At 45.7% G+C, this 17,750-nt stretch overlaps 1 protein-coding gene across 1 annotated transcript in view; it reads right to left on the reverse strand.

Moving 5' to 3' along the window:
* Nucleotides 1-16,794, reverse strand: part of LOC310758130 (lim and transglutaminase domain protein ltd-1-like) — a 43,548-nt gene extending 26,754 nt beyond the window's left edge. The window contains exons 1-7 of the mRNA XM_083604065.1: nucleotides 16,724-16,794; nucleotides 14,198-14,252; nucleotides 13,022-13,140; nucleotides 10,585-10,693; nucleotides 9,940-10,057; nucleotides 8,298-8,432; nucleotides 6,239-6,378 (exon numbers count right to left, since the gene is read on the reverse strand). Of these exons, the coding sequence (XP_083460191.1) occupies nucleotides 6,239-6,378; nucleotides 8,298-8,432; nucleotides 9,940-10,057; nucleotides 10,585-10,693; nucleotides 13,022-13,140; nucleotides 14,198-14,243 (667 nt within the window). The 5' untranslated portion in view covers nucleotides 14,244-14,252; nucleotides 16,724-16,794. The remainder of the gene's footprint in view (nucleotides 1-6,238; nucleotides 6,379-8,297; nucleotides 8,433-9,939; nucleotides 10,058-10,584; nucleotides 10,694-13,021; nucleotides 13,141-14,197; nucleotides 14,253-16,723) is intronic.
* Between the last annotated feature and the right edge of the window lie 956 nt (nucleotides 16,795-17,750).

Consider the following 17,750-nt stretch of genomic DNA (forward strand, 5'->3'; position numbering starts at 1 on the left):
GGTAAACGGCGTTTCCGTGTGCTGCTCTGGTTCTCCAGAAGCGGCTCAGTCATGCTGGCCACATGACCCAGAAGCTGTATGCCGGCTCCCTCAGCCAATAAAACGAGATGAGCGCTGCAACCCCAGAGTCGGCCACGACTGGACCTTTACCTTTATCTTCTACCTCAGGTTAAGTACTTAATTCATTCCGGAGGTATGTTCTTAACCTGAAACTTTTCTTAACCTGAGGTACCACTTTAGCTAATGGGGCCTCCTGCTGCCGCCACGCAATTTCTGTCCTCATCCTGAAGCAAAGTTCTTAACCTGAGGTACTATTTCTGGGTTAGCGGAGTCTGTAACCTGAAGCGCCTGTAACCCGAGGTACCACTGTAATTAGGTTTATAAAGTTTATATACCACTTGACCTTAAAGGTAAATACCAAAGCCATTTACAAAAAGGAATGAATACAGTGGTACCTTGGTTCTCAAACTTAATCCGTTCTGGAAGTCCGTTACAAAACCAAAGTGTTCCAAAACCAAGGCATGCTTTCCCATAGAAAGTAATGCAGAATGGATTAATCCGTTCCAGACTTCTAAAAACAACCCCTAAAACAGCAATTTAACATGAATTTTACTATCTAACGAGACCATCGAGCCATAAAATGAAAGCAATAAACAATGTACTGCAGTCACACAGTCAATCCATCAGTAGCTGAACTGGGTTCCGCACAGTCACAAAAACAAAAACAAAAAGAGCCTCCAAAACAAAAACGTAAAATAAATAGCAAAAACAGACAGACCTCAGCGTAACACTCAAAACGGAAGCGTAACACTCAAAACAGAGCTCATTCAGCTTCTGAAGAAAATTCGCAAACCGGAACACTTACTTCAGGGTTTGCAGTGTTTGGGTTCCAAGTTGTTTGAGTCCTAAGGTGTTTGAGAACCAAGGTACCACTGTACTTCTTTTTAAACAAAACAACACCCAAACACCTATTTTAATTCCTACTGCCCACAAGATGGCAATGGAAGATGGTCTGAAACCTTACGGCACTATCCCTAGGAGTGGGAACACAAAAAAGGATGTTGTAGAGGGCAAGGCAATTGCCTGAGGATCATGTTGTCGTTTGAGCTTCAGCCACTGCACTGAATTCTGCCTTTAGGGAAAGGTTTGTAGCTTAGTGGCAGAGCAGAAGATCCCTGGTTCAGTCCCAAACAGACAGGACAGTTGTAACAGGAGGAAATCAAAAGGTGAAAAACACAAATATAAAATAGGCATGTAGAATGAGTAGTTGCACGTGAGTTAAAGTAACAAAGTCCAAGTAAAGACGCTCGATTTTATCAGATCATCAGGTATTAGTTCCAGATCTGCTAGGCTTGTGTCTTGAAAATGATGGTTTTGCTAGTCTATGTCATGAAGAAATGTAAAATCACCTTTGAATTTAATCATGTGTAAGGGGCCTTAGAGGGACGCGGGTGGCGCTGTGGGTTAAACCACAGAGCCTAGGACTTGCCAATCAGAAGGTCGGCGGTTCGAATCCCCATGACGGGGTGAGCTCCCGTTGCTCGGTCCCTGCTCCTGCCAACCTAGCAGTTCGAAAGCACATCAAGTGCAAATAGATAAATAAGTACCGCTCTGGCGGGAAGGTAGACGGCATTTCTGTGCGCTGCTCTGGTTCGCCAGAAGCGGCTTAGTCATGCTGGCCACATGACCCGGAAGCTTTACGCCGGCTCACTTGGCCAATAAAGCGAGATGAGCGCCGCAACCCCAGAGTCGGTCACGACTGGACCTAATGGCCAGGGGTCCCTTTACCTTTTAAGGTGCCTTACTTTCAAATATTTTATTTTGTATGAATTCCCATGAATTACATTTTCTAGATAACATCAGTATACGTTCTACACCGTACACTCAAATATAATTTAATGATCCTATTACGTTTTGTACGCTAATAAGACAAGGGATTTGTTTTCTTTACAGTCAGAAGTCTGCTTTTTTATTTAACTGTGTAAGCGTCAACGCCTTTTCCACTGGGTTGCTTACCTTGCAGGGACTGTGCCTAAAATCAGCTCCTGCCTAGAATCCCAGTCTTCAAATTTCACTAGTTACTAGTAATTAGACAGTTCCCAACCCCAGTCAGTTGTTGAGTTTCCCAAACCCTCTTTCAAAGAAACGGAAGCAAATTAAGATGCCTTGGTTACCTTTTTGATGTAGAAGACGTCCGAGTGATTATTTTTCTTCTTTGGAGGAAAACGTATTGCTGCAGGTTGAACAATTAAGCGCTTTCATCCAGGAACGAAGTGCCAAAGTGAGGGTGAAGGTGAGGGCAGAGCATGGTTTGATCTGAAGCTGCCAACACCACCCCCCTCCTTGAGACCTTGGCAATTAGGACAGAGGAGTAGCAGGAATGGCACCTGCGAAGTGAAAACAAACAGAAATCATTAGATGTTTTTAGCTGGAGTGTGTCCAAGCTCCTGCGTGGGGGAACAAAGATACGGCAGGTGTCTCTGTTGCTCATTTCCTCTCCTCCATAAGAACAGCATCTTGTTCTCACAGTGGCCCGTGGGATAGCAGCAACTGCAAGCAGGATCCGTGCACAAGAGCCCTCTCCCTTCCTGTGATCTCCAGCAGCTGGTATTCAGAAGCCTTGCTGCCTCCTTGGCTTATAGCCATGGATAGCTCACTTCTCCATGAATTTGCCTAACCCTCTATTAAAGGTAAAGGGAGCCCTAACCATTAGGTCCAGTCATGACTGACTCTGGGGTTGCAGTGCTCATCTCGCTTTATTGGCCAAGGGAGCCGGCGTACAGCTTCCGGGTCATGTGGCCAGCATGACTAAGGCGCTTCTGGCGAACCAGAGCAGCGCACAGAAACGCCGTTTACCTTCCTGTCAGAGCGGTACCTATTTATCTACTTGCACTTTGACGTGCTTTTGAACTGCTAGGTGGGCAGGAGCAGGGACCGAGCAATGGGAGTTCACCCCGTCGTGGGGATTCGAACTGCCGACCTTCTGATCGGCAAGTCCTAGGCTCAGTGGTTTGACCCACAGTGTCACCCACGTCCCAAAACCCTCTATTAATACCATCCAAATTGGAGGCCATCACAATAGGTTAGGTTAGGTTATGAACAAACTCAGGGGTCCGCTTCCAGGGGTCAGCAAACTTTTTCAGCGGGGGGCTGGTCCACTGTCCCCCAGACCTTGTGGGGAGCCGGACTATATTTTGAACAAAAAAAAATGGAACAAATTTCTACGCCCCACAAATAACCCAGGGATGCATTTTAAATAAAAAGGACACATTCTACTCATGTAAAAACACGCTGATTCCCGGACCGTCCGTGGGCCAGATTTAGAAGGCGATTGGGCCGGATCCAGCCCTTGGCCTTAGTTTGCCTACCCATGGCTTAGGCCAATAACACTTATGATAATTATAAGCTGATATATTTAGTAATTAGATACCTTATAAGCTGAATTAATTACAGCAGGGATGGGGGATCTTTTTGGTTCTATGTTCTAGATCCTTATCAGCATCTGTCTGTGGGTCAAAATCCCTTTCACTTCCATAAGGTAAAAGGTAAAGGTAAAGGACCCCTGGATGGTCCAGTAAAAGGTAACTATGGGGTTGCAGCGCTCATCTCAGTTTCAGGCCAAGGGAGCCAGCGTTTGTCCACAGACAGCTTTATGGGTCATGTGGCCAGCAGGACTAAACCACTTCTGGCGCAATGGAACACCATGACGGAAACCAGAGTGCACGGAAAAGCCGTTTACCTTCCCGCCACAGCGGTACCTATTTATCTACTTGCACTGGCGTGCTTTCGAGCTGCTGGGTTGGCAGGAGCTGGGACAGAGCAACAGGAGCTCACCCCATCGCAGGGATTCGAACTGCCGACCTTTTGATCAGCAAGCCCAAGAGGCTCAGTGGTTTACACCACAGTACCACCCGCGTTCCTTAAGATCTAAAAGGGAAGAGGGAAAAGGACTACAAGGACCGATTTTAGCATTGCAATTAGATCAGGCATAACAGGAGTGGGGGAGAAGCCTTTGGGAGCCTCCACCTCTCTCTTTAAGAGCACAGCAAGATTGAGCTTCAAGGGAAAGAGAAGCGACTTCTCTCCCCTTCCTTTTTAGGGCTCAGTTCAGGAGTGCCTGTGAGCTCCCTGCAGGGAGCCTGGCATGCCCAATCTCTCTGCTGAATTAGCACTAAGAAGGATCTCCCCCTTTCCTAAGGAGGGGCGTGGGCACAATCTTGCTTAGTGCTGAGTTTCGGCACACCAGAGAGCTCTCTGCCAGGAGCGCCATGGCTCAGCCGAACACACCAGGCTCATTCTCCCTTTAGATCAGCTGATATGAAGGGGGGACCAATCCTGCTTAGCAATGGGTCCCTGCTTTCTGCATTGCTTCAGAGGCCCCTAACAACCAACAGGCTGGCAGATGTTTTGGGAGCTGCACAAAGCAGCTTTGGAAAGCCACACCCTCTCAGTCAAGCCCCACCCATACCTGCATAATAGCAGGTGTAGAGGGGGTTGGCCATGGTTTGCCAAGAATGGTCACATGGCCCAAATGTTGAAGTGGGGGCAAGATTTTCCCAGGGGTCGGACGTTCCCCATCCCTGCTCTAAAGATACAAAATGTGACCTTAGGAGCTGAAGGTTTCTTGCCTTGCCGCAGGAAACAGGCACCCAATACTGCTGAAATGTGCCTTTGTAAACAACCGTGTTCTATCAAGGTCTCTCCACGTGAGTTTGCCATTCAAGCAAAATTCAAAAACTTTCATGTGGATCTTTATTTAACAAAATAAACCTTCTTTGGGAAAATTTAAGCACCTTTGATCTCTTAAAAGAAGAAATTTTTTATCTTGCTCAATTTCCTTTTGGGGGGGGGAAGCTCCTGAAGGTAAGAAAGAGCGAAAAATAATTGTTTTTTTAAAAGGTAAGAAAATTAGCCAAATACAGAAGCTGTTTAAAAAATGTGAGGAGGGGTGGATATTCCCCTTCTGACTACTTCATCATCATCATGATTTATTATTTATACCCCGTCCATCTGGCTGGGTTTCCCCAGCCACTCTGGACAGCTCCCAACAGAATATTAAAAACATGATAAAACATCAAACATTAAAAAACTTTCTTAAACAGGGCTGCCTTCAGGTGTCTTCTAAATGTCAGGTAGTTGTTTATTTCCTTGACATCTGGTGGGAGGGTGTTCCACAGGGCAGGCACCACTACCAAGAGGGCCCTCTGCCTGGTTCCCTGTAACTTCTCGCAGTGAGGGAACCGCCAGAAGGCCCTCAGAGCTGGACCTCAGTGTCTGGGCTGAAGGATGGGGGTGGAGACACTCCATCAGTTATACTGTGCTGAGGCCATTTAGGGCTTTAAAGATCAGCACCAACACTTTGAATTGTGCTCGGAAACGTACCGGGAGCCAATGTAGTGCCTGGAAAATGTCATGTTTTCTTCATGCAACAGAAAGCAGTTTGGGAGTGGGTCCGGTGCAGAAAATTTCACCCTCATACTAAAAGGCTCATAATAACTTCAGGAAAACATACTGCTACGAAATGTGTGTCTGGACCTGTACGCATGTCGATCACGCACACATATTTCTATGCATACTCCCAAGAGTTTTAGGATCTTTTACTGGAGTTAAACACGTGTCTGTTATGAATTCATGCTTAATGTTATGTCTCAATAAGTTCACACACAGGAGGAAGAAAGAAAAATTGGTTTATTGCATGAAATGAAAATGAAAGGATTATATTTTCAGACAGTAAGATTTACAAGTATAAGAGAGCAGCAAATCAGACAGTACAAACACACCTTGATTTTAAAGAGTAATAATAATAATAATAATAAATTTTAAAGAGTAAAAGGATCCCCATCAAAAGCCTAGAATGTTTCTTCTGTCACCTATTCGTTGACCTATGATCCAGCGAAGTGCAGGGCTTTTCTTCAAGAGCATCAGAAATTTACATGAGGATTTCCAACATACAGTCATACCTCAGGTTACAGACGCTTCAGGTTGCGTTTTTTCGGTTGCGGACCGCCGAAACCCAGAAGTACCAGAACGGGTTACTTCTGGGTGTCGGCGGTCGCGCATGCACAGAAGAGCTAAATTGTGCTTTGCGCATGCGCAGAAGTGCCAAATCGCGCTTTGCACATGCACAGAAGTGCTAAATCGCAACCTGTGCATGCGCAGAGGCGGGTTGCGAGTGATGCGGGTTGCGAACGTGCATCCTGCACAGATCACGTCCGCAACCCAAGCGTCCACTGTACTTAAGTTTGCGCCTTTCTTTTGGAAATAAATGCAACTGCTGCACACATCATTATCTGTTTGAGAAGTAGCCACTTGGGGTCATCCGGGAGGTGATTCTCAACAAACAGAACAGGATGCGTAAGGAAGTAGTAGTCGTTGCATCTGCAAAAGGACAAGGAGCAGTGTTAGAACGCTTACAGGCACAGTTCAGATGGCAAGTGAAACCACAGTTTAGCATGCTGAGAATGAACCAACGTGAGCCCCAGGCTCCCACTTTCCCCCACCTCCTCCCTCTCTTGGCTATGAAAGGTTTGGAAACTAGCTCCTGGTTTCAAGCACCTACAACTTCTCTTCTCGCCCACATCGGATGGACTGACAAATTCAAACCATAGCGTATCAAGCTAGCTTGTTAAAAAAAACCATAGTCAACATTAGCCACAGTTTAGGCTTTGGGGGAGATTCTAAACTAGCCTTCTGATTCCTTCCAGATGATACTGAACTCTGTATCCCATCAATCCCAGATAGCATGTCCAATGGTCAGGGGTGATGGCAGGGCCAGATTTAGGTTTGATGAGGCCCTAAGCTACTGAAGGTTATGGGGCCCTTTATATGTCCAGCTGTATATAGAAATGAGCAAACCAGTGATATTTTAGGGAGCAGGCTAGCAGGGGGGGCCCGTTACTTAGATCATGGGCACCCACACAACACAAAACACAACACTGTTGCTGTATGTAGGTTTTATTTTATTTGTTTTTTATCTTTTATCTTGGAAATGTACGTCCAGTTTTTGTTTCCTTTACATTTTTGGGAGGCCCCCAAGAGAGCGGGGCCCTAAACTATAGCTTGTTTAGCTCATATATAAATCCGGGACTGCGCGATGGGAGTTGAAAACAGCTGCAGGGCACTAGGTTGAGGAAGTCTGCTGCGTTGCAATGAATGACCCACCTCCAGAACCCCTAAATCTTGCACGCATAGTCAAACATACTCAAATGAACCATTTGAGAGGATAGAGGGTGATGGAGTTCCCTTGTTTCCCCCGCCACTGTGATGCTCCATGCCAATGGCTTACCGTATTTTTCGCTCTATAAGACGCACTTTTTCCCTCCTAAAAAGTAAGGGGAAATGTGTGTGCGGCTTATGGGGCGAATGCAGGCTGCGCAGCTGTCGCTGAAGCCAGCAGAGCAAGAGCAAGAGCTGCGCAGCGCATCTTGCTGTGCTGCCTTCCCAGCGAAGCGGGAGGAGGGACGGAACGGAGCGCTTACGGAGCCCCTTCCGTCCCTCATTCTGCTTCGCTGGGAAGCCAGCAGACCAAGAGGCACTGCGCAGCTCTCCCTCTTGCTCTGCTGGCTTCAGCAGAGCAGCGCAGCACCTCTTCAGCGAAGTGGGAGGAGGAATAGAAGGGGTTCCATAAGGGCTCCCTTCCTTTCCCGGTCCTGCTTCGCTGAAGAGTGTTGCTTCGTCTCGCCTGCCTCCTCCGATCCCCCCAGCAGGGACAACGCTGCTAGGCGGCCAGCAGATCCAGCTTCCCCAAAGGGGCGGATGGACCGGCTTGATCCTTAGCCTGATCCTCCCTCCTCCTTCCACTTCAACAACATTTGATTCAAAATATTTTTTTCCCTGGTTTTCCTCCTCTAAAAACTAGGTGCGTCTTATGGTTGGGTGCGTCTTATAGAGCGAAAAATACAGTGATTCTTATTCCACCAGCTTATAATGCTCAGCCCTGGGGCCATCCAATCTCAAAGCCCAAGAAGTGGACCAAGCCAAACAGAAAACCCAGGGAAACAAAGGAAGTCAACCAGGTTACAGTGGTACCTCGGGTTAAGAACTTAATTTGTTCCGGAGGTCCGTTCTGAACCTGAAACTGTTCTTAACCTGAAGCACCACTTTAGCTAATGGGGCCTCCCGCTGCTGCCGTGCCGCCGGAGCACAATTTCTGTTCTCATCCTGAAGCAAAGTTCTTAACCTGAAGCACTATTTCTGGGTTAGCAGAGTTTGTAACCTGAAGCGTATGTAACCCGAGGTACCACTGTACATCATGGTGCCCCACACTATGATTGGTTTTCTATTTCCCCGCAACGTACCTGCCGAGGATCCCGCATCTTCCCCATGTGCAGTCCAGAAGATGCCACTTTCCATCAAGATAAACAGCATTCCAGGCGTGCCTCTTCATGTTCCTTGTTCTGCCAACCAAATACCTACACCGTATCCCTGCAAGACTGAGGGGGAAAGAAAGGTATTCAGGAACACCCTTGTTGCCAAGGGGACTGGCTCCTTTCATTGCTTTTATTTTGTTTTGTTTTATTGGACTGGAATGGCCATCCTTCATTTTGTTCCACAACAGAGATAAGGAGAGTGGGATTTTTATGGAGAAAACAGAAGTTCCGCATGAGACCACTACAGTGGTACCTCAGGTTAAGTACTTAATTCGTTCCGGAGGTCCGTACTTAACCTGAAACTGTTCTTAACCTGAAGCACCACTTTAGCTAATGGGGGCCTCCTGCTGCCGCCGCACCGCCAGAGCACGATTTCTGTTCTCATCCTGAAGCAAAGTTCTTAACCTAAAGCACAATTTCTAGGTTAGCGGTGTGTGTAACCTGAAGCATATGTAACCCGAGGTACCACTGTACTTTCCTTTGCAGAAAAGCCAGTAAGTGCTAACAGGCCCAATCGTGGCTGCAGCCTGTCTCGTTCATTTGCGTATCACAGGTAGGGGGAATCTTTGGCTCTCCGGACGTTGCCATTGGTCAAGCTTGCTAGGGCTGATGGGACTTGTAGCTAAGCAACACCTGGAAGGCCCAGGTCCTCACTCCTGCTATAAAGGCATGGTAGTTTGTATGTTGCACTGGTGTATAAATTCATGTTATAAGCAGAATCTTTTTTTTAATAAAATTTTTATCATGTTATAAGCAGAATCGGCTTATATTTTGAAAAGAAGGAGAGAGGAATCTAGCTGATGCTTTTCAGGCAGCAAGAAGGGGTTTTAAAATGTACACACAGTGTTTGGTGGGGAGGGACCAAGCAGGATTTCCAGTGAATACAGTGGTACCTCAGGTTAAGAACTTAATTCGTTCTGGAGGTCCGTTCTTAACCTGAAACTGTTCTTAACCTGAAGCATCACTTTAGCTAATAGGGCCTCCTGCTGCCACCGCGCTGCCAGAGCACAATTTCTGTTCTCATCCTGAAGCAAAGTTCTTAACCTGAAGCACTATTTCTGGGTTAGCTGAGTCTGTAACCTGAAGCGTATGTAACCTGAAGCATATGTAACCTGAGGTACCACTGTATATGCCTTCTTCTAGTCCGGGAATATGCAGTTGTCCCATGTGGTAGGGTTGTTGAGCTTTTTGGGGGGCAAAGTTGTTCAGCTTTTTTGGGAAAATCTCCAAATAATCAACACTATGGGCTGCCATGCAACAGGGTTTCCCCAGACATTTTAAAGCGACTTCCCAAAAATTCACCCAGACGCCATTTTCGATGGATGAATGCTGGCAATATCCGGGAAATTCCAAACATATGGCAGCCCTACCATACAACGATCAAACCTGCAATCTTGGCGTTATCAGCACAAAGCTCTAACCAACTGAGCTATCAAGTTATATATCAAAGTTTGTTTCAGGAGCATTCGTAGTTTGGTGCTGGGGTGGGGAACCTGTGGCTCTGCAGGTCTCCCGTCGTCCCTGCCAAGTAACAGCTGTTTGCCATGATGGCTGAGGCCAAAAGAGTTACCTGCACATCTTTGCAAAGAGTAGAGAATATCCAGAACAAATAGTCTTTCCTGACCGAAGGACATCGGTTGGCTTTAAAGCCAGCTTCTCTCTGTCACGGCAGCCTTCCTCATCATATTCTGGAGAAATAAAGACATTTGTGAAATGTCACCCCAAAGTTTGCAACGCACAATGAAAAAGGAGCTGCAACAGTCACACGTGGTGTGAGTGTGGCAGAGACACCAGGTTTTAAAAAACAGCTGAAGCAACGTGGTCCAGGCAGGGAGTTATTGAAAAGCTATTTCATTGTGTCTTCATCTATGCGCACGCAATACCTTTAAAGCACATCTGAAGCACATTCTTTCCCTCAAAGCATTCTGGGTGCTATAGTTTACCCCTCACAGAGTTCCCAGCTATCCTTAACAAACCACAGTGCCCATAATTCTTTTGAGGGGAAAGAATGTGCTTTGAATGTGCTTTAAAGGCATGGTGTATACAAGCCTAACTGCAGATTATCCAAATAAAAGAAGCAGCCACCAACACACAGCTTTGCTGCTTGTGTTGTAGAGCACTGATTTTATCTACACTAAGGTAAGGGATGGGGACTTGTGGGCAGTTGTCAGAGGCAAAAGAACGCCAGAATGCAAAGGATGGAACCTCCACCTACCAATATGATGGCAAATCCACACCCAAATGGCTCGGACTTTCTCCAGGTCACTGTGGGCTTTTTGGAGCAAGACGCTCACCAGGTTTTCCACGCTATCCTTGACATTCACCTGTTTCACAAAAGGTAAATAGATTTGGTAGCAGTTAATATGGAGGAGTTCCTTCCTTCAGTTCCTTCCTTCTATCTAAGGCTTCCACTTGTTTAAAGAAAATTTAGGGTGCAATTGTACAGGCACTTACAAGACTCTCGGTGCTATTGAATTCAGTGGAGCTTCCTTCTGAGTCAAAATGTGCAGGATTGCACAGACGATTAAGTGTATGTGTTTGAGCTGAACAATCAATCAATCAGTTATTAAATTTGCCAAAAACTTAGCCCTCGGTAAAAGTAGTTCTGAAGGGAGAAGCATGATTAACCTTTCAATTTTCCAGTCTGCATACAATGTCCACAATCTTCAGCTACGATCCAAATCCCCTTTGTGATGTCTGGGTTGTACATGTGTAGGGTTCTGGGGAAGCATTCAGCCAGCCAGCCAGCCAGCCAGCCCTGTAATGGGGCCCTTTATATGTCCAGCTGTCCTTTGTTTACAACAAATTGCCGCTGTTTTTTGTGTTGAATATATGCTATAGGGTAATTTATGGACCTAATGGGTATCTAGGGACGCGGGTGGTCCTGTGGGTAAAACCTCAGCGCCTAGGACTTGCCGATCGCATGGTCGGCGGTTCGAATCCCCACGGCGGGGTGCGCTCCCGTTGCTCGGTCCCAGCGCCTGCCAACCTAGCAGTTCGAAAGCACCCCCGGGTGCAAGTAGATAAATAGGGACCGCTTACCAGCGGGAAGGTAAACGGCGTTCTGTGTGCTGCGCTGGCTCGCCAGATGCAGCTTGTCATGCTGGCCACATGACCCGGAAGTGTCTGCAGACAGCGCTGGCTCCCGGCCTCTAGAGTGAGATGAGCGCACAACCCTAGAGTCTGTCAAGACTGGCCCGTACGGGCAGGGATACCTTTACCTTTACCTTTTTAATGGGTATCTAAAGCCATTTGCACATGTTGTCATGCAACCAGTCCATGCAGAATGTAGGTACAGTGGTACCTCGGGTTAAGTACTTAATTTGTTCCGGAGGTCCGTTCTTAACCTGAAAGACCACTTTAGCTAATGGGGCCTCCTGCTGCCGCCGCAGCACGATTTCTGTTCTCATCCTGAAGCAAAGTTCTTAACCCGAGGTACTAATTCTGGGTTAGCGGAGTCTGTAACCTGAAGCGTATGTAACCCGAGGTACCACTGTCCCCTATATATAGAAATGAGCAAACCAGTGATATTTTAGGGAGCAGGCTAGCAGGCGGGGCCCATTATTTGCACAACACAACACAAAACACTGTTGCTGTATGTAGGATTTATTTTATTTGTTTTTTTATCTTATATTTTGGAAATGTGTATCCAGGTGTGTGTTTTTTTCTTTTAAATGTTTTGGAGGCCCCTAAGAAAGTGGGGCCCTAAGCTATAGCTTGTTTAGCTTATATGTAAATCCGGCACTGCCCTGGCTACTTAGTCAGCCCTGGCAGGATTGGGGAATCAGCACTGAGTCACAACCACGGTTGTTGATTCTCACCTGACTTTTGAGTCTTTTTTCAGCCAGAACTCACAGGAATTCAGTTCCAGCACCTCTCAAGTGGGTGCCATTGTCATTTTAAGAGAACAAGGAAGGTGTTCCTGGTAAATTCTGGCACCTCTTTTTCTAGAAAAATAGCACTGGTTATCACCTTAATTTTAAAAGCAAAGCAGCTGCCAAAGTAATGTTATTGGCAAATATCTAAGTACAGTGGTACCTCAGGTTAAGTACTTAATTCGTTCCGGAGGTCTGTTCTTAACCTGAAACTGTTCTTAACCTGAAGCACCATTTTAGCTAATGGGGCCTCCCGCTGCTGCTGCACTGCCAGAGCATGATTTCCGTTCTCATTCTGAGGTAAATTTCTTAACTTGATGTACTATTTCTGGGTTAGTGGAGTCTGTAACCTGAAGCGTATGTAACCTGAAGCGTATGTAACCTGAGGTACCACTGTATAACTGCGTACTCCACACCATACTGTACAATTAATGCACAAGCCCCGCCCTCAAATAATCCTGTGAACAATAGTTAAGGGGTGCTGCGAATCTTAGCTCTATGAGGGATAAACAACAGTTGCGGGATTCTGGGGGGGGCGTGTTTGCAGCCTTCGTGTATAGGCACTTTTTATGTTAACCATGCAGAAAATGGGAGCACCGTATTGTGACTTACAATGATTGTTATTCGATGTGGACAGAATAAGTTGCCTCCTATCAGGAGTGATTACTTGAAAGTACTCTCAAATTCCAAATGCCCATTGAAAACCTGAGCATCCTAGCAGATTATTTGCTGGACTATTATTCCACACTGAATATATCACAATAAGAGAAAGCAAACCTTCTGTGCGTAGGCATCCAGTTCCTTAAACTCTGCCAAGTCTATCGGCATTGATTTCTTATCGCGTTCAACCCATGGACAAAGTATGAACAAACATGAAATATTCAGTCGAGAAAGTCCTACAGGTCCAGCAGAAAAAGGGAAGAAGGGAGAGAAGGAGACAGTGAGACAGTGCCGGAGCAAACAGGATTTTGATCTGATCTAACAAGAATACAATTGTACCTTGGATCCCAAACGCCTTGCGAGTCAAACATTTTGGCTCCTGGACACCACAACCCCGGAAGTGAGTGTTCCAGTTTGTGAATGTTCTTTGGAACCCAGACATCTGAGGCGACTTCTGTGACTTCTGATTGGCTGCAGGAGCTTCCTGCAGCCAATCGGAAGCCGGGCCTTTGTTTCCAAACGTTTTGGAAGTCGAACGGACTTCCAGAACGGATTCTGTTCAACTTCCGAGGTACCGCTGTACTCCTGGACACATGTAGACAGAACTTGTGATGGGAGTGGCATGGTTTTCACATCCTCCTGCAATAGTTGCTACCTCTTTAGGGAAGCTCCACCCCAGCAGCTAAGGCCATTGCGCCCCCCTCCAATATCCAGTCATCCGAACATAAACTGTAGGCTTATTTCAAGAACGATAATGGCAACGTAACAAGTGATGGAAACTGGCTGATAGGTGAGGGGGAAACTGTCTCCATTCCCCTAACACTGGTGATAGGACAGAGTCCTGCAGAACACCAGAGGAGAGCAGGCTAACTTTGATATACAGCAAGTTTGTGGGATCTTTGGGCCTCCAGATGCTACTGAACCACAAGTCCCATAATCCTTTGCCCCTGGCTTTGCTTGCTGGAGCTGATGGGAATTGCCGCCCAACAATATCTGGAGGGCCCAAAGTTCCCTACATTTGAAATACAGGTCAGTGGCCACATATAACCATAACAAAGGATATTCTGACTAAACATCAGGAATAACACTCTGATGGCAACATCTGTTCAACAGTGGAACCGACTCCCTCAGAAAGTCCTCCTTCCTCGGAGGTTTTTAAGCAGAGGTTGGATGGTCCTCTGTCATGGATGGTTTAGTTGAGATTCCTGCCGTTGCAGGGGGTTGGACTAGATGACCCTCAGGACCCCTTCCAACTCTACAATTCCGTGGTTCTGCGAAAGAACTGATATTTACGATTCAGATTTTCTGGAGGCTGCGTTGATCCTTGTCCTTCTCCCATCTTGGAAACCTACAGAATTGGGATGAGATAATAGATGTACATTAAAGCATATATTAACAGGGACGCGGGTGGCGCTGTGGGTTAAACCACAGAGCCTAGGGCTTGCGCATCAGAAGGTCGGCGGTTCGAATCCCCGCGACGGGGTGAGCTCTTGTTGTTCGGTCCCTGCTCCTGCCAACCTAGCAGTTCGAAAGCACCTCAAAGTGCAAGTAGATAAATAGGTACTGCTCCGGCGGGAAGATAAACGGCATTTTCGTGCGCTGCTCTGGTTCGCCAGAAGTGGCTTAGTCATGCTGGCCACATGACCTAGAAGCTGTACGCCGGCTCCCTCGGCCAATAAAGCGAGATGAGCGCCGCAACCCCAGAGTCGGCCACAACTGAACCTAATGGTCAGGGGTCCCTTTACCTTACTAAAGCATATATTGGCCATGCTGACTGGGACTGACGGGGAAACGATCTCTATATAGCTACACATTCCCCATCCCCGATATGTTGCTCTTACACCAGTGTGACATTCATAACTGCCCTTAATTTCTTTATTTTATTTATTTCATAAGACTTTTAACTGATGCTTCAGGGAAACCTTGCAGCTCAGTTGGTTCGAGCGTCGTGCTGATGACACCAAGGTCACAGGTCCGATCCACATACGCGACAGCTGCATATTCTTGCACTGTAGAGGGTTGGACTCTGCAGTTCTATGATTCTATACATGGGCTCACATCCAGCATCCACATTCACTGAGGTGAAAACAGCACCTCTTGAAGCACATCCCATGTATGTATCTGCTATATAGTTAGGAAAGCGGTTTGCCTGTCTGTCTGTGTGTTCTCTATGCATTGAGATGCATTCAGCCACTGTCTGGTGCAGGGTGGATAAAATTCAATGATATTTTAAAAAATTTAAATCGGGTTTTTTTATTTAAATCGGATTTTTTTTTATTTAAATCGGATTTTTAAAATAAAATGCTTTTGGAGGAAAAATCTTTCTAAAGATAGTTTTCTATTTAAATTACATTACAGTGGTACCTCGGGTTAAGAACTTAATTCGTTCTGGAGGTCCGTTCTTTACCTGAAACTATTCTTAACCTGAGGTACCACTTTAGCTAATGGGGCCTCCTGCTGCCGCCACGATGCAACTGCACAATTTCTGTTCCCCTCCTGAAGCAAAGTTCTTAGCCCGAGGGACTATTTCTGGGTTAGCGGAGTCTGTAACCTGAAGCGTCTGTAACCTGAGGTACCACTGCATAGTCCAAAGGCTATTCGTCAGGAAATAAGGATTTATTTTAAGTTCTTCATGTGTGCTAAAACTCAGTCTAAGTTTTTTCTTTTTAATCATTTAACCACATCTGTTAACAAACATAGATACATATGCTATAATGTTATTGTTTTAGTTAAATTTTTTAAATTCTTATTAAGGAAATGATTTTTTTCTCCTTCCAATAAAGTACAGCAGAAAAGTTGTCCAAATATAAACAATAATTTCATAATTACCTGTCTTTGTATTTCTAATAGTACAGTGGTACCTCAGGTTAAGTACTTAATTTGTTCTGGGGGTCCGTTCTTAACATGAAACTGTTCTTAACCTGAAGCACCACTTTAGCTAATGGGGCCTTCTGCTGCTGCCATGCCGCCGGAGCACAATTTCTGTTCTCATCCTGAAGCAAATTTCTTAACCCGAGGTACTATTTCTGGGTTAGCAGAGTCTGTAACCTGAAGCGTATATAACCTGAAGCGTATGTAACCCGAGGTACCACTGCATAACCAAATCACTAATTTTTGATATAACTGTAAAAACTACTCTGAAAATTTATTATTCCAAAAATGAAACCTTCATCTGGTTGTAAATGTTAAGATTATACCAGCAAGAATGAGTCTTTCTGTAAAAAAAAAAAAAATGATTTAAATCATCATCATCAATCATCATCACCATCAATCTTTATTACGGTCCAGAGACCCAACAAATCATTACAAAGCAATACACAATTCATACAGCCTACCTCCAGGTTAAACAAGCATTTTGTTTAGAATATAGGGATCATTTGTTCTTGCAACCACCGATAAAAACTTTGCCACTGCTAATGTTCTAGCATTTGTCCGGTCTTCCAGTAGGAACCTGACATAGTGAGCCTCTGATTTTAAATCAAGTCTTACTGACTAGTGATTTAAATCATGATTTAAATCAAATCCACCCTGGTCTCGTGTCTACTGTAGCTTAGCAAAAAAAAAAAAAAAAAGCCTGCAAGTTACTAGCCCTCAACATTTCACTTGCTCACATTGACCTCATGAAATAGAGAGGTGTGCTAAACTGTTGCTCTACGGCCTGCCAAGTTACCTCCAGGGATCATTGCTGGAACGAGCTCCTGCCTGCTAACTATCTTAGAATTTCAGCCTGCAAAACTTAGTTCCTGGACCCAGCTGGTTCTTTCTTTTCCCAAACCCTCTTTCTAAGGAACAGAAACGAATGAAAGATGCTCTGCTTACCTCTTCGTAGTAGATGCTCAGCGGAGACGTCCAGGTGGTTGTTTTTCTACTCCGGAGAAAAAGCACCAACGCAGCAGTTCAGTGCTTCCAGCCAGGAATGAAGAGCGAAAGTGAAGAGAGGAGGGAGGAGCGTGGCTTGATCTCAGCTTACCATCACCACCAACCCCTCCTTGAGACCTTGGCGTTAGAGGATAAGCGTTAGCAGCAAATCCACTCATGAAGTCAAAACAGAAGGTGTTTGAGCAGAGCAGTGCTGGAGTGCATCCAAGTTCCCTGCGGGGGGAACAACAGATACAGCAAGTGTCTCAAATGTGAAGGCAAAGCCTAGCCATCCTGGCTCAAAGCCCCCAAAAGCCCTCTCCTCCCTGAATATGTCTCATCCTCTTTTAAAGTCATCCAAATTGGTGGCTCCTGTGGAGCAAGTTCCATAGTAAACTGTACACTACATAAATAAGTATTTTCTTTTATGTGTCCCAAATCTTCCAACAGAATCTTCTGTTAACTTTGAATCCATCTTCCAGCTTCGTTGGTGTTCACAAGTTCACAAGTGTTAAGAGAGGGGCAGAAAAACTTTCCTCTGTCCGCTTTTCTGCATGAAGGCATAATATTATAAACTTCTCCCAGCTGGATTGTTGTCGTTCATAGTCTACATTCGTGTGTCCTTGTTTTCTTTTTACATAAGGGGGTGGGGGGGTATGCAGGGCCGGATTTAGGTTTGATGAGGCCCTAAAGCTACTGAAGGAAATGGGGCCCTTTATATGTCCAGCTGTCCTTTGTCAACAACAAATTGCCACTGTTTTTTGTGTTGAATAAATGCTATACAGTGGTACCTCAGGTTACATACGCTTCAGGTTACATACGCTTCAGGTTACACACTCCGCTAACCCAGAAATAGTGTTTCAGGTTAAGAACTTTGCTTCTGGATAAGAACAGAAATCGGGCTCCGGCGGTGTGGCAGCAGCAGGAGGCCCCATTAGCTAAAGTGGTGCTTCAGGTTAAGAACAGATTCAGGTTCAGAACGGACCTC

This window comes from Podarcis filfolensis (genome assembly GCF_964270895.1).
Source record: "Podarcis filfolensis genome assembly, chromosome: 2".
Classification (NCBI taxonomy): Eukaryota; Metazoa; Chordata; class Lepidosauria; order Squamata; family Lacertidae; genus Podarcis; species Podarcis filfolensis.